Below are 16,712 nucleotides of genomic sequence, written 5' to 3'. Positions count from 1 at the left end.
CGCTGAAGTCTGCTCAGTGAGTTTGCTCAGTGCGGTCTCCACTGAAACGGTCTGTTGGTGAGAGTTCTGGATGGGGGGCAAGCTCTGGACTGTTGTTGATATTAACCCTGACTAACCTCAACCTACACACACAACTGATGTGCACGCTGTACAGAAAGAAAGAAAAGAAAAGCTCGCTCTCACGTATGTTTCTAGCTTTTTTTTTTCTGTCCAACTGAGCATTTGTAGAAAAGCTTGGAAGTGTTACAAGAAGTAAAATATGACTCAGGTGTGCTTTTCAGCTGGGATGAAGCTTTTAGGTCTGAACCTGAATGCAGAGTTCAGAAAACACATCAATAAGAAACCAAACAGAATCTTTCAACAACTCATTAATATTGAGTAAGCTCAGGTCAGTAAGTAAAAGGTCACAGTGGACAGAGATTTTTTGGGCTGCTGATTACACAGCATCATTATTAAGTCCATAAAAGAGTTTCTGAACTTACCTTATTTGTTTCGTAACTGCAATTTTCTCATCCTCTCTAGTGTAAAACCTTTTTTTTTTTACAATACTGAAGCAATTTTTCTGTTTTGGTCTTGTAGCCTGTCTGAATTAATATGGAGACTCCGTTTCTGTCTTATCCAAAAACTGTGGATAGCGCTCTAAAACAGCAACAGTAATGTCCAGGAAGCTGGAACACGCTGGACCTGCAGCAGAGACTGGCAGCTAAATATACACAGCATGGAAACTCCTCTTGAATCAAACAATGAATTAACACACACACACACACAGTGAAGCCTCCTGGCAGGCAGTGTTAAGTGCATAAACAGGGGATCATTTTTGCTCCAGGGTGGATGGATAATGGCGATATGGAAGAGGACGTTATTTTAACTAAAAACACAACCTTTGCTATTACAGGAGACGTGCCGTGGGGAGTTAAGATTCCACACACACGGGAAGCAGAAGAAAGACTCTCTCTCCGTCTCTTCACCTCTCCAGGCAAAGTTGAAGACTGACACTCTGCCTCTGCTTGTCCTGTTGTTGTGTCAGGTTTCTTAGGATTATCTCGTTGTGTGTTTGCATTATGGCCACTTACTACAGCCAAAAAGACAAAGTCTTTTTAGGGCTGTGACGAACTTGTCACGTTTGGTCAAAAACACAAGATTTGCAAGTGGTGTTTTTGCATGATTCTTTGTGGAGAAACTCAGTTTTACAGATCATTCGATTCAGTCAACTAATCGATTAGTTGACTATGAATGTCTTTAGTCGAGGGCAGCGCTACACCGTTTCCCGTGATTCGGACCGTTACACCGATGACAGTTGGATGGTAATGTGGCACAAAGCAAGCATACAGCTGTTGCCATGATTATTTGCATTTGAATGTAGCTTGCATGTTGATTTAAACAGTAAAACAGATATTAGTTTGAGTTAGGTGCCAGCCAGTCATATAGTTTCCATGGCCCTTATACAGTTGAGACATGATGCTTATATATATATATATATATATATATATATATATAATATGATGTCACGATCTTTCTTCGTCTCTTCAAGCAATGAGCTTCACTGGGAAAATGTAACATGAAGGGTCCAAGTTTTTCACCCTCTGGTCTTTCCTCCGACATCGAAGAAGACTGGGTTTTAGGGTCATGACTGGTTTAAGAACAGGGTTATGGTTGGGGTTTGGCACAGAGTGACTCATTTTTTTTAGTAAGCCTTCAGGGAATTGAATGCAAGTCAGTAAAATATCTTTAGAAGTAAAGCCGTACAAGTTTGTGTGTGTGTGTGAGTATTTACCTGCGCACAGCGTCTGTGGTTTTCACACCAAACCAGAACTTGGTCACTCTGTAAAGACACGGAGAGGATGAGGATTAACACAAACACAGAGAGTGAAATGAACCTTTCACAGACAAATCCTGTGTTTGTCACATTCTGCCCACATTTGACCCATCTGTGTGAGCCCTCTGTCAGACATACAAGGAGACAGAAAGCTAAATATTGTTAATAAAAGGGTGAGCATAACCGGAGCAAACCTGACAGACACACACTCAACCTTTCTCTTATTTACATAATTATCCTTGGGGTGCAAAATGGCTTAAAACACTGGCTTTGTTGGTCGCTGAACCAGACAGAGGCCACGTCAATTGGTGAGATGTATGTTTGTGTGTGTGTGTGTGTGTGTGTGTGTGTACAGTTACTGCTAAGTGAGTCAAGACCACCAGTAAACATGGCTGCTATAACCACCGTGACAGAGGGAGACGTCATCTCATGACCACAGGGACAGAAATACAATCCCTCGTCTTCAAGTCCCTTCCACTTTTCAAACAAATGTGTCTTCAATCCACATCAAACACCTTAAAAGACACGTATCCATACTTGTATCGAATGCACAAGACCACACAGACCTGCAAGGTGTTGCACAAAGAAGCATGTGCGAAGTATTTTCTTCGCAAAATGACATCATTGTAAAATTATGATTCTCTTGTTACAATTACCATAAACAAATAATACCACGGTCAAGATAACTCCTAGCTTCTGTTGTAAGTTATGCTAACTTGTGATTGTTTTCATTATCAATTAATCCATTGATTATATTTGATTAATACAAAAACAGTTTATCCGATATCCGACAATTATGCGTCACAGAGACATCTTCAATTTGCTTGTTTTTGTTGAAATAAAAGTATAGAAATGAAACATATTCAATTCACGATGACATAAAACACAGTAAAGCACGACAATACTTTAACTAAATTATGTTTAGTGTTTTGACTTTATAAATGACTTAAACAACCAATTATCAAAATGTTTCCCATAAACCCTGTTGGTTTCACAGTTTGGATGCTACAGTATCTTTAACTTATTCACTTTTATTTGACTCTTTCAACACTTTTTACTGAAGGCAAACTGAAAACCTTGTCAGCTGTTTTTAAGAAAGTCAGTCAGTGTGGCAGAAGGGCTGCTCTTTGCTTTGTCATCCTCAGCACAATCATGATGCCATCATCCAACATCAAAACAACTATTACTGGTGTGTGTGCAGTTGTGTATCTGTCTGTTGTCGTGTGTGTGTGCCTCCAGGGAGTATATGAGTCTCCAGTGTGTGTGTGTGTGTGTGTGGGATAAGCCCTCTTAACGACTCCTAAAGCCTCTCCTGAGTGGGCTGTATTTAGCCTGAACGAAGCTCATCTCTTTCCACACACACACACACACACACACACACCTCTCAGGGCTTCTCCTCTTTTTAAAGTAGCCTTTGTGCTTCTGGTATGATGCGGGTTAAGGGGTTAGAGTTGTGGCAACAGTGCAGAGGTTAAGGGTTAGAGATTAGGGGTTAAGGGCTTTAGCTGATTTGATTCATTCACTCGTACCATTCAAAACAGATGCATACTGACTATTTTGGTGAAATAACAGCTGAAGGAGCTGAATTGGACTTTGATGTATGAAGCTGAGGACGTATTCCCCTCATAAGCCCTGTGAAGATGCTGCATGTAGCAGCTTAAAGAATTCACCGCCACTAGAACAGCCGAGGATTTTTACTGAAGTCTCACTTAAAAATAAATGTAATTGATGAAATGTATCATTGGTTCATTGTCATGGTTTGGTATTTTGAGAGGCTTCAGAGTCCATCCCACTTGGCATGCCTTATGCGAGGAGGCTCCGAGTGTCTCGAGGTTAAGATAAGATGAGGACCTTGGTGATGTTCCTGAGTCACATGGTAAACAGTCTGGACCAAGGGTTATACATTGTTTTGCCTCTGTTGTGATTTTTAAATGATTCTGTATTATGTGGGATTTACTATATAAAACAAATGTAATGTCACTTTAAGTTTTTGGTATGACTCAGATTTGTGTTGTAATAACCTATAAATTATTAGTAAGGACAACCGAGACTCATCGAGTGAAGTTTCCCACATCACATACAGTTAAATAAGTGCCGGTCGGATGGTACAGTTACAAGCTTCTTTCTGACTGTAAGACAGGGAAGGCTGCCATTGAGAATATGTGTGAAAGTGGTCAGAGCTCCAAGTTCTCTACAAATTCTGTTTGCCTCATTCCTCTCATACTCTCCCCCTCGTCCACTGCTACAGCTGCTTACTATTGCCTCGGTTGTCCAGCTGTTGGCAGCAGTGACGAGGTGGTTCATTTTCAGAGACGAGACATCAGGAGTGCAACCATAACCAGGATCAAATATAGTTTTAAAGAGTTTAAAAACGCTTGAACTTGAATTCTGTCTGTGAAATTGTTATTGGTCATAATCTTTGAATAAATACAATTGTATTTCCTGCCCATGCTAGTATGCCTTTAAAACCCTTGGCTTAACCATAATCTGTTAAAAGGGATAATGCTGGGACTAAGGAGGAGGGAGAAGGCAGAAGAGCATGAAAGTAATGTTTAAATCTCTGATGAATATATTAGGAACACGTCTGTGGGGAGGGAAGGATGGAAAGAGGAATAGAGGAGAAACACAGGAACGGCTGTCATGGTATCGCTACAGAGAAACACCTTCCTCCTCTGCCCACCTTTCCTCTCTTTCCTGAATCCACTGGTAGTTGATCCAAAGACAAACTTTTGAAGACATTCAAAAACACAAATGTTAACTCTTTTCAAACCTGTTTGTCTCTCTATATATATAAAAAACATCATACACTGCTGTGGAATAAATAAACTAGCCACAAATATTGTGATATAAATTGCAGTATTGCTCTGCTCTCTCCTGCTCCTATATGCTCAATCAAGGTGGCTTGATTTAGTCTTCCAGCATAAGGATGGTAAATTTAACCATTGTTAGTGGAGAAAAATCAGACACAGAAGAGCACTCTGTCATTCTGTGTGTCTTTATTTTTTTACCCACCTCATCATCTCCACATTGCTGCCAACTTCTCTAAAAATAAATGACAGGAGAGGACTTGAAAATGATGGCGATGACATAATGTAGATGCTCCACTCAAAGAACTGAGGACAGTTAAACATCTCCAGATTTTCACTTTGGAGATAGAACGCTGCTTTCCCCACTGCTGGCCTCACATCTTCATCCGCTATCTTAATCTTTTTCACGCTCTCTTTCTTTTTCTGTCTTCCCCGCCATAACATCCCCCTGTTTCTGTCACTCCGCTTCAGAACCCTCTGCAACACACACATCAGTGCACGTACACATACGCACACTGATCCCAAGTCAATTTCATGGGACATATTTGCTGTCAGAGCCAATCAAGGCCGTTTTGATGGGCCTGTGCGCCGTATGGCTATTAAACGGTGGTCAGAGTGGAGTTTTGTGGGGTCTCAGTGTGTGTGTGTGTGTGTGTCTGCGGCAAAACAGCTGCACATGTTGAGGAAAAGTTGAGACAAAGTTGGGGGGAAAAGGGAGGATCAGATGAAGGTGACTGGGAGAAGAGAAGAGAAGTTGGATGTGGGAGACTGAGAGGAAATGGGAGAGAGGGAGGAAAGCAGAGGGAGACGAACAAAAGATGGAAATAAATATTCGTTAATAGGAGCAGAAAGGAGACTGGCTAGGAGCGGCGGATACTAGTTGTGAAACAGGACGCAATAAATTTCGCTGAACTCTCTTCATCTGGCTGGAGTTATTGTATTATTAGGCAGCCAACTTAAAAAAAAAAAGAAATTGTATTTTCATCCATAGTGGAAGAACATTTTAAAATTGACATATGCATTTATGTGGCACTATACTTCTGGTTATGGATGAAGTTGTATGTGAGGTATTTAATTACAAAAAAAGTATATTTCTTTATTTAAAAATATCAAAATGTATATAAAAACCAACAAAACGTTTTGATCCAAAAGCGTTTGTGTAGTTTATGGTGCACGCACCAAAACAGCACTGATGCTCACACGAAGCCTTGCATGAAGAATATCAAGAGAATTTCACTCCAACACAGTTTATGATCTATGATATGACTTAGAACAAAAACGTGCAAAAATCCTTATTTCATTTTTATGATTGATTTCCACACTAAAACACTAAAAACTCATGGTCTTAAAACTTCTTCTCCATCCTGAGAAATGTGTCCGAGTCTGAGACACAAGAGACACGTCGGAACCAGAACCGATCTGCGGAGGAAGAAACACTTGCACCAAAGGACTCCCACATGGCTCTGATGACTGCTGCCTCCACGGTGATCATTGCTGAAGAATGACCTGATATTACTGGACACAAACACACATGCACGGAAACATGTGCACGGTCAACATGCACGCGCACAGCTGCACACACCCTTCAGTGTTTGAAAGAGAGCGAGATATAAATCACACTTTCGACCAGATGCAGCGATAAAAAGTGTGTGTGTGTGTGTGTGTGTGTGTGTGTGTGTGTGTGTGTTTGTGTGTGTGTGTGTGCGTGTGAGAGAAACAAAGGCAGAGTGTGTGTACATATTATGTGTGTGTGTGTTGTGGTCAGTGTTTGCGGTAAGGCGCAGTAGAAAGTCTATTTAACACGAGGCATTAACTCTGCTAATCATACCCAGATGACCCAGAAGCAGTCACAGCTACGTTGTGTGTGCCGTGTGTGTTGTGTGTGTGCGTGCGCGTTGTTTGTGCGAGTGCGAGCGGTGAATGTATCATGACTAACTTCCACAAAACAGAATATGAAGTTCTTCCAAAAAAGCCCATTTTGAGGTCTTAGCATTCCCGACAGAAGCCCCTAATTAGCTTATGTGCGTGCACACGCCCGTGTGTGTGTGTGTGTGTGTGTTTCTGTGCAAGTGTGTCAACGTTAGTGTTTGTGGTGCCCCACATCCTGTAAACAACAAGAGTCACAACAAAGTGGTTGTTACACGGTCCTGAACTTTGCCTCATCCGACAATTCCGGCATCCGTCTTTCTGTTTCGGTTCACTTCCAACGGCAGCGAAGGTGAAATACAAAATACTCGAAATGATCAAGAAGTTAGAAGAAAAAGTTCAACATTTTTGGAAATAAGCTTGTTTGCTTTCTTGCCGCGAGTTAGATGAGAAGATTTCTCCCACTCACATATCTTTATGCTAATTATGACGCTATCGCCAGAAGCCTAGCGGGGGCTACATAACTGAAGTTACGCAACAAACATACTTATTTTAACCCAAACCATGACCCAGCGTCCACATGTGAGCTTCATATTCTGGCTGCAGATATGAGTGTGATGAACTATGTATGTAATTGCTCAAGTATCAGATATAATATGCCGTCAAGGTTTTTATGTGGTAAAACAGTCGTCTCGTCTGTCTCTTTTTATCTGGAGCTGAAAGAACAAAGCCATGCCGCTCAATGCAATGCCATTCCAGCTGTAATTTACTGACTTGGAATGTCCTGGTTTCAGGTGGGAGTCACTCCTACAATGCCACAATTTTATCACCATCTAACCCTTGCTTCTGCTGATCAAATGACAGGGCAGTCCCAAAGCCGCAGAAAGAGGCAGATGCTTTATCTCTGAGGTGAATCAAACAAGCCTTTTGTCTCCTGCCGTCACCCACCCCTCTGCCTGTCTCTCTGCTTACCTGTCTGCCTGCATGTGAGTCCACTTTTCAAGCCGGCGTATTAGTTTGCCAGGTTGTCCGTCTACGTGTGTGTTTGTTACACCTGTCTGTCTGTCTTCTCCCCCCCCCCCCCCCGTCTGTCTTTGTGCTTGACCGCGTCTGTCTACCTGACTTTATCTCCCCGTCTGTCTCTGTGCAACCTGACCTGACCGTTGTCTCTGGTCTTTTTCAGAGCGTGACTGGTTGGCTGACCGACCTCTGGGCAGATTAGAGTTACCTACCGCAGAGCAGCTGGGACACACACACACACACACACACACACAGACATAAGCATAAATGCACAGGCAGTTCATTCAGCCTCGCACTGGCCCTCAGCCCCTGGCTCGAACCGCTAACCAGCACATCAGCACCACAGACCTGTGAGTGTTTAAGACACGCGAACTAATCTGATCTACTACGTATGTGCAAAAAAGATCCAGCTCCGCAGGCGAGGCTGCATTGTTTTTCCTTATTTTTAGGAGTTTACATCAAGGAGGAATTTGTGAATATGACAACATACCAGCAAATATATACTCATGTGCACACACACACACACACACACACACACACACACAAAGAGCTATAATTACACTATTACACCATACAAGGGAAAGTAGTGGAAAACCCAGAGAAGAAGCAGAAAGAGAGGTGTAAATAGAAAAGTGGTGACTCACATTCTTGTGGCTACACAATAGCCACACACACACACACACACACACACACACACACTGAGAGAGAAAGAGCCAAAAACACAGGGTTCAGCCACATGAAGCCAGAGGAAGCAATGTGTGTGTGTTTGTGTCCGAGTGTGGTGACAGAGTAGGATGAGTAAAGCTCTATTTGCCGTCACTGATGTTATAGTTACTGGAGCTGTTGCTTTTAAATGTTACGTACTTTAAATGAATGAACAGTCCAACACATTAACCACTCTGTGTTCTGCTACACTGTCCTATAATAGGTTCAGGGAGTGATGCTGCTCCCCAGGATGTGGCTCAGAGGAAACTTGTTTCCTTGTTTGCTCAAAGTTTAGAGGCTCTTTTTAATTTGCTAAAACACACAAAGGTCTCAGTGCCCCTTTATATCCTAGAATGAGTCGCAGGACAGCATCGTACTGTCACTGTCCCGCTAATCATTAAGGACGCCAAGTTCTTTTTCTTGTACATATTTCAATTAGGGCTGCAACTAATGTTTAGTTTCCTTATTGATTAATCTGACTTTAAATGTCTCAATTCAATTTAATTCCAATGAGATGACTTCAAATGTCTTGTTTTGTCCAACTAATAATCAAAAATCCAAAGATATTGGTTTTGCAATGATATAAAAACAGATTAAAGGATGAAATCCTCAAATTGGAGAAGCTGAAAAAGCTAATGTCATTTTTGCTTACTCAAATAATTATTATTAGTAATTTGAAGAAATCATTCCATGCAGCATTGAGTCTTTACAACCCATTTTTCCTCCTAAAGTGATTCAAACTGACACCAAACAAAGTGGGATGACGAAGTGTTTCTGTCCTATCTGGACTCTTGTATATTTTCATGTTCACGTGTAAGTTGATAATTCGTTCACAGATATCAGCATACAGAAAGTCAGAAAATCTAAACACTCCATGGAAGTCAACTAATGCCAAGAGTGTGACAGAAAATAAACTCACAACAAATCAAAGAGTTCCACAATATATTGTTTTCTATCATCATTGCGATGTCGACTTGAGCGATAAACAGGCTGCGAAAGACTGCATTTTTTTACTTTTAATATAGTATCATTGTATTAAATTAATGGTTTTGTCTGATATGCGCCATGACAGACACAGGCAGGCTTGTTTACTTCATAGATTAAATTGGGGTGAATCCTAAAACAACACACAAGTTGCAATGCAAAAAAACATTCATAGTCTTGGAGCAAAAAACAAACTACTGGGTTGAGAATGACGACTGATGTTATGTGCGTAGCGAGTGTGGAGTTGAGTGAGAGACAGAAGCTGAAATTATTCTCCGCATCTGCGAGTAAGCGAGGGTCCACGGGATGCACGTTTTGTCATCAGAGGCATAGGCATGCTTCATCTGCATGCCTCCAATTCATAGTGACTGCGAGGCCAATATACTACAAGCTACACTAACTGCGCATGCACTGGAAAATCTAAATGGATGCGGAGTTTGAAGAGAGGCTGTTTGAAGAGGTTCATACCGGCTACCCACGTTTAGAATTCATCAATAAAGCAATATTAAGACGATCAAATGAGCAACATCTCGTGCAGGGAAATTGCCATGGAGTTTGAACACATTCTCCAAGCAGACTCCAGACAGTAGCATAAAAATAAATACTACATGTCCGTGGTGTCCGCAGCTGTGAGTGTGACAGTGGATGCAAGAATTGAGTAAGTAATATCGTTATTGCAATATTCAACAACTTCATTGCATATGAAACCCAGGGAGAAAGCGACTATCTGGCCTGTTTGCTACCTCCCAGTCAGTTGGTTTCACTTCCATCGCTGCCGTTTTGATGCTCAACATCTGACTACTTCATTGCACATCATAAAGTTTAAACCAAATGTTCCCTTTGTCACACCTCCGTTCCAGAAACCCCACCACACACACACACACACACACACACACACGCACACACATCTCACTGCTAGAGAGTCATCCAGGGGCCACCCTCATTACCCAATGCACAGGTGCCGGGAGTCTATTCTGGATGGACGCGGACCAGACCAAACTTTTGTTTTATACATGAACATGCACATACACAAATACACACATTTCTTCTACACACCTCAAAGCCACTGGGGCTGAACTCTGTGGTTAGTGACTTCCCCACACACTACACAGCATGCACATGCTGAAGCCGTTAACGATAAGTGGCTTTTCGAACTTGGTAACGTCCTAATGTCCCCGTTAATCACATTCCTCACTACAAAGGCCACAGAACACGGGCCAGCGATTTCACTGGGATGAGCAATTTTGTCAACTACTATAAACCAGTAAGCTACATTTTTTTTCAGTGTACCTTTGGCCCTTCTGAGTACTAACACAGGGCAACTTCAATCTGAGCAACATCAAAACATTTGTTCAAACGTTCCTGATGAAAACCATGTTGGAAACATTGTTTTAGGTGAGATCCCGCCGTTTGTTCTGGTGCTCCACTGTGCTCTTTCTGTATCTGCACACTATGGCATTGAGTGGCCATTCACTCTGGATAGAATATTTTTTAAGATTTCGACGACAGCCACACAATTGTATTGACTACATAATGGGTCAGAGGTGGAGCAATATCAGTGTGGCCTTTACACCAATCAGACCAAAGAAATATGATTATTCATGTGATGTGTGTTTCAATGTTTTGATAGTTAATTCCCATGTCTGTGGCTATATGCATCACTGGGAACAGCCATGTGTGTGCACTGTAACTTCTGCGTCACTGAGGTCATCATGTCAGTGGATTATGAGAAAGTATTTATAATCCTATGTTTGGCTTATTCATTTGACACTTTACTGCACCCGATTGATTCAGGAGGCTCATGCCTGCCCCCATTTCTGTTCATTTCACCCTTCAATATCCCGCTGTGTGATATTTTAGGGACAGCCTGAATATTAAAGCAGACTTAGTTGATATAATAAAATAGCATTACGCAAGATGAAACAAACAATATTTACACTGACCCCACTGAACTATATGGAATAATACCGAGAGAGATGCAGCAAATAGTGTGTTGTCAACAACACATGCAGTGATGGATAAAGTGGTAAAGATATCAGTAATGCACCTGAAGAAACAAATAAAACAAATGCAGCCTAATACATTTTACTCACTTTAGAGAGAAACTTTCAAACTAACGTGATGAGAGTGTTGTCTTTAGTGGTAAATAGCATTAAAATCCTCAGTCGCGGCTCTCTGTCTTATATGTTAGGACTTCTCGTATTATTTGTAGATACACAGGTGCTCCTGTCGACCGCTAACTGCAGGTCGTATCTGACCTGAGGCTCGGTTAACACTCCTAAATGAGGGACAACGTGGTCGTAGGTACCTGGAGGTGTCTGAAGGCAGTCGTTAGCTGAGTCATGTGCAGAGTGAGGCACCTGGACGTGCATCTTGCGCTGCCGATTTTCTCCTGAACGTCCTCCTGCTCCGGTGAACTCCTGCGGGCACGAGTCACCGCCAGCACCGCGCACAGGAGCACAAAAGCGTCCCGACAAACTGACATGACACCGAAAGAGATACGAATGAAAGGCACGCACAAGTTTACACGGCAGACTTTTCTTCCTCGTGTCCCCGACTCGTCAATGTCCTGCTCTCGCGACCCTTTACGTTCAGAATGAAAACATCTGAGCGCTGCTCCTGTCTGCGCGCGCGAGCATTTAGCGGAGCGGCTTTCCCCTCCTCGCGGACACTCCCACCACGCGGAGTTATAATGGGGGCTTTTTTAACTTCAGTATATCCTTATCCTCATCCTCACAGCCTCTTCGATTGTATTTACTTCCTCCAATTAGTCTATCAATTATCATCATCATCCCTCAAACTATCACTCCCATAAATGCAGCTAGCATGATCATCATCATCATCAGATTCACTTTTACCTCCCTCACCGTCATCATCATTCTCATGTTTATTTTCTAATGCATTATTGGTGCATATGCAATCGACCATCATCAAGTCAACATTAACCTTCACCATTGCCTCACACTCGTACTCACTCCCTCACTCACTCACTCACTCACTCACTCTGTGCACATTATCATTACCCTGCATGCCAACAATATGCTCATGGTCATCAAGCATCACTGTCACCTTCATCCTCATCATCATCCTCACAGGTGCATATGGAACAGGCTCTTGTTGGTCAGCTGATCAGCACCATGGTGCTAGGAGATACAGACCTTGTTTTGTTATGTAGAAATAGTGCAGGTGTAAATAATTAAATTAATGATGGCCGAGTTCCATTTAGCTGCTTCAGTTTCAATCTTGGTATTGTTCGTGCAGGCTCACTGTCACACGCCCATTACTTGACCTATCACCTTTTATTCTTATCTTCCCTTCTTCATAATTATTAATTATCCCCATCCCATCATTATCATCATCAACCATGATAACCATGATAACCCTGCAGCTAATTTAAATCAACACATAATCATATTTTCTCTTGTTTCACTGATGCCCATGCAATTATGCATCGTCATCACCATGTTCATTATCTTTATCCTCCTCTTTTTCATTATCATTCTCACCTCCAACATAAAGTTGATCTTAATATCTTCATTATCATCATTATCAAGGTAATCGTCATTACATCATCATGTATATTTTCTCTTGCGTCACTTTATTATCTTAAACTTCCTCTCATTCAACATCATCCACACAATGATCAGTTGCATCTTTATTTCCGCCATCAACATCATCACCATCACAAATAAACAGATTCACATATATCAACTATCAGTGAAATATAAGGAACACTTTGTTGAAAATTTAAAAAGCTGCTATTGTTAGATTCAACATGAGGCGATGCACTGCAGTGAAGCAGGAGAAGGCATTTAAGGCCTAACGGTTTGCATGGCAGGCTATTGTTCTGGGCTTCTACGATTACTATTGTGAACAACAAACTCCCCTTTATAGTCTGGGAATTCTCTCTGGTAATTATTAGAACAGACTCATTACAGAGCGATTATTTATGGCAGAGAGACCTGAAGCATGTGTTGAGGTAGGTGTCTGTCACAGAGCCAGTCAGTGTGTTAGTCACCACTTTTCAACAGCAACTGCAGAGCCAAGTGGGGTTTATTAGATCCAGGGCCCAGTCAAGATGTTTAGGACACATGGTTGAAAGCCCTATTTGTTTACATAATTTTGTAACCCAGCAGCGGAGTCATCTTTGTTGGCCATGAGATGTAGAAAGAATCACCTTTAGGGGAAATGGAAATGTATAAATATTTAGTACGTATACTGGCAGGACTGTTCTTGACCCTGCGGTTCAAACCAGACTTGATTTTGTCCCATATAGAGAGTACTGCGTACTGTAGGTTAGTATAATATTCAAGACAAAGTGATTTACAATCATTCTGGCTTGTTAACCCTCACAATTCAGATATTGGTAGGGCTACAACTACTCATAATTTAAATTTTTTTATCAAAAGTTGTTGAGTGTCAATAAATAGCCAGATCTGTCCGTTAGAACCAACTTGCAACAAGATCACACCAGCACACCAGCAAAATCTGGCCTAAAGTGTGTGTGTGTGTGTGTGCACCTTATGTTCAACCAAATAATGATATATCCTCTCAGATTCTTTAATTTCAACAATTTTTACAGGTCTAAACAGATACAAGTTTTTGAAATCAGAAAATAAAATGCACACAGTTTTGTAAAACAGATGTATTTTTTTGTATTGTTCCTTATTCCCATAATCATCCTGTGACATCTTGTGATTTATCTTGAGGTCATTAGGGGGGTCCCAACCCCCAGATTGAGAAGCACTACTACACCATGACCTGATCTAAACTGCATCGCTACGACAAGAGAAACAATTATGTGAATAGGTGATGTGCTGTGATACAAGTCACTGTGTTCAAAATGTGTGTGTGTGTGTGTGTGTGCGCGCACCTGACCTCAGAGGAATTATGGAGTCCTTAAATCAGAAAGCAAGACATCCGTTCTTGCACACACACCTACTCTTTCTCTCTCTCTTTCCTCCCACTCTCACACACACACACACACACACACACACACACACACACACACATCCACACACAGTAGTTGCCCATTATTTAAATGACCAAAATAATATGCTCAGGTTTCTGAATAAACCAACAGCAGAGCAAATACCCTCCCCAACACCCCAACACATACTCAAACATCACACCGTTTCACACAGATACACACTCACACGCACACACACACGTGCACACAACAGAAGCATTCACCATCTGTCCAAATCTGTTCATTGATTAAAGCCAAATGTGAGAGAGACAAATAAACAGAGAAACAGAGTGATGGAGACAGAAAAACAGAAAGAAAGAGGGACAAACAGACAGAGGGACACAAATGTTTATAGATATACAAACTGAGAAAACCAGTTGACAGTTGTGCTTACTCCTGCCATTGACTACAAAAACAACTGTAGTGATAAGAACATTTTTAAACTTTTAATTATTCATATTTTAAGTGATAGTCAATGGCGTACAGACTTTAAAAAAGGATTTGGAATAAAAATCCCTTTACATGTAAACAAACTGTGATGTGTTATTTTATATATGTTTTACTGCTGTAGCCTATTTGTGTGTATAAACAGTGAAATAATGTTTTATAAACTTGAACTTTTCTATAATAATATGTTGAGTGATTTTCACTACAGATTGGTAAATCTATAAAGGCGCCCGTATTATTTTTCCTCTGTTTTGGGTCGCTCAATGAGGACTCAGGAACTCAAGACTTGAAAAGACTTGAAAAAAGAATACCATGCATTTGGTTGAGGACAGTTTAAAAGGTGCAAACGAAGAGCAAAAATTAATGAATGAACGTCTGCAAAAGATTTAACAAAATGTACCTGGACTTCAGATGGCGGATTCTTAAAGGCTGATTCTTGTGTTGATCTAAAATGATCTAATGTGACTGTTTAGATCAACAGCATAAATTAAAGAGAAGGCATTTTGTATTTCTCCACAAGAAAATTATTTCTGGCATTGTGGAATCAAATAAGCAAAACATACATTTAAACAGTTAAATTAATAAAGGAATATAGAGAAAGGAGAACATTTTCCTTTTTTAGAGTGGCGAGTCAAATTTATTGGGGTTGCTGCACCGGGTGACTTTGGACTCTAGTCCTATTTCTGAAATCCTGGTTTCAGCTCTGCAGCCAGCTGGTTTTGTCAAGGTTTTGTGTGGGGAGTGATAGGGTTGTACTGTCTGTTCTTATTCACTACGAATAACATAAGGACAGATTTCCATTTGTGAAATGGCTTTTCGTGTTAACAGAGAAGCTTGATTTTCATGATTGGTGTTAATAAGGGAGGCTATATGTAACCCTGTGATGATGACATCTTATGAACCGGTCTGTTTGACAACAGACTTCTGGACCTTCATCACAACGCACCACATGAACACATCTTATCACAACTAAACCCAGCAGAATTAACCGACTCTATGAACTGTGAAACAGACAAGCTGTTTCCAATTTTCTAATATAATCGTTATGTGTTTAACATGTCACTGATCTAATCCAAACTGTGTCATCTACTGAATCCCAATGCATTTAACTGTTTCTGTCACAATTCGTACGTGTTGTCATAATTCCTGTCCAAGATTATTGAAGTGGTCAGATATTATTCCCTGCAGCTGGTAATACTCACTGTTCATCTGTTAGTCGTCTGATCTCTGTCTTCAACAGAACTGTTTCTCAAGCCATGGTCCAGGGACCCAAAGGTGTCTCAATGTGAATGCGTACAGTGAGTGAGCATATCAAGAGCATAGTAAGGCAGGCTTTCTGAATGGAGCTACAGTGTCACTATGTGGCATATTACAGCAATTGTTGTTTCAGTAGTGGTTTCATAAAGGACCATACTGTAGACATCTGAGGTTTCAGAGAGTTTACTTAAACTTGGCATTGCATGATTGACAATACTTTGAGGGTTAGCTTTTTGAAAACTCTATAATAAGTATTAGAGGAATGATGGTGATCGTTTGCAATATTGTTATCACACAGCACACAGGCACCTGTTAAACACAGGGGATTATCTAAATTAATATTAGGGAAAATGATTCAATGGAAACTGCGATAAATGATGTAAAAAGTGTTTCTTACTGACGGATAGACAGTTTCTCCTCTCTCTGCTCTCCAGATCATTATTTGTGTAACCTCTAGCCAATCTTTCAATCAGTGCACAACAGATCAACTGAAGATGTAAACATTTTTATTGTGACTTTGTGCAAGAACACAGTTCAACAATACAGTACTACAAAACCCCTGAAGCACATTACTCGTATGTTTCTTGTTTTTAATAATGAATTTAAAAGACGCAATGTAAACTCTAAACTCTCCCTCATACAAGTTGCCCTTCTGCTGAATTGCTGTACATTTGTCTGGTTGTAATGCTTTAAAAGGTGAGTGGAAAAATATTCGCTTAACTGCTGTACAGACTTAGTTCAAATGTTGTGTAACCTTGATGAAAATAATGTTTGTGTAAAGAGGTCAAGATAACCCCTACACTAACGATTCTGTATTTATCACCAGATCAACGTCCAGGCG

General features: G+C 40.9%; 1 protein-coding gene across 1 annotated transcript in view; it reads right to left on the bottom strand.

Annotated features, from left to right (window-relative positions):
• anos1b (anosmin 1b) overlaps positions 1-11,683 on the bottom strand; it is a gene marked incomplete at its 5' end in the record, with an annotated part of 37,148 nt that extends 25,465 nt beyond the window's left edge. The window contains 2 exons of the mRNA XM_079158257.1: positions 1,775-1,822; positions 11,507-11,683. Of these exons, the coding sequence (XP_079014383.1) occupies positions 1,775-1,822; positions 11,507-11,683 (225 nt within the window). The remainder of the gene's footprint in view (positions 1-1,774; positions 1,823-11,506) is intronic.
• Positions 11,684-16,712: the final 5,029 nt, after the last annotated feature.

The sequence above is a fragment of the Pholis gunnellus genome (genome assembly GCF_910591455.1).
Source record: "Pholis gunnellus genome assembly, chromosome: 4".
NCBI lineage: Eukaryota > Metazoa > Chordata > Actinopteri > Perciformes > Pholidae > Pholis > Pholis gunnellus.
This window is presented reverse-complemented; position numbering and strand designations above follow the sequence as displayed.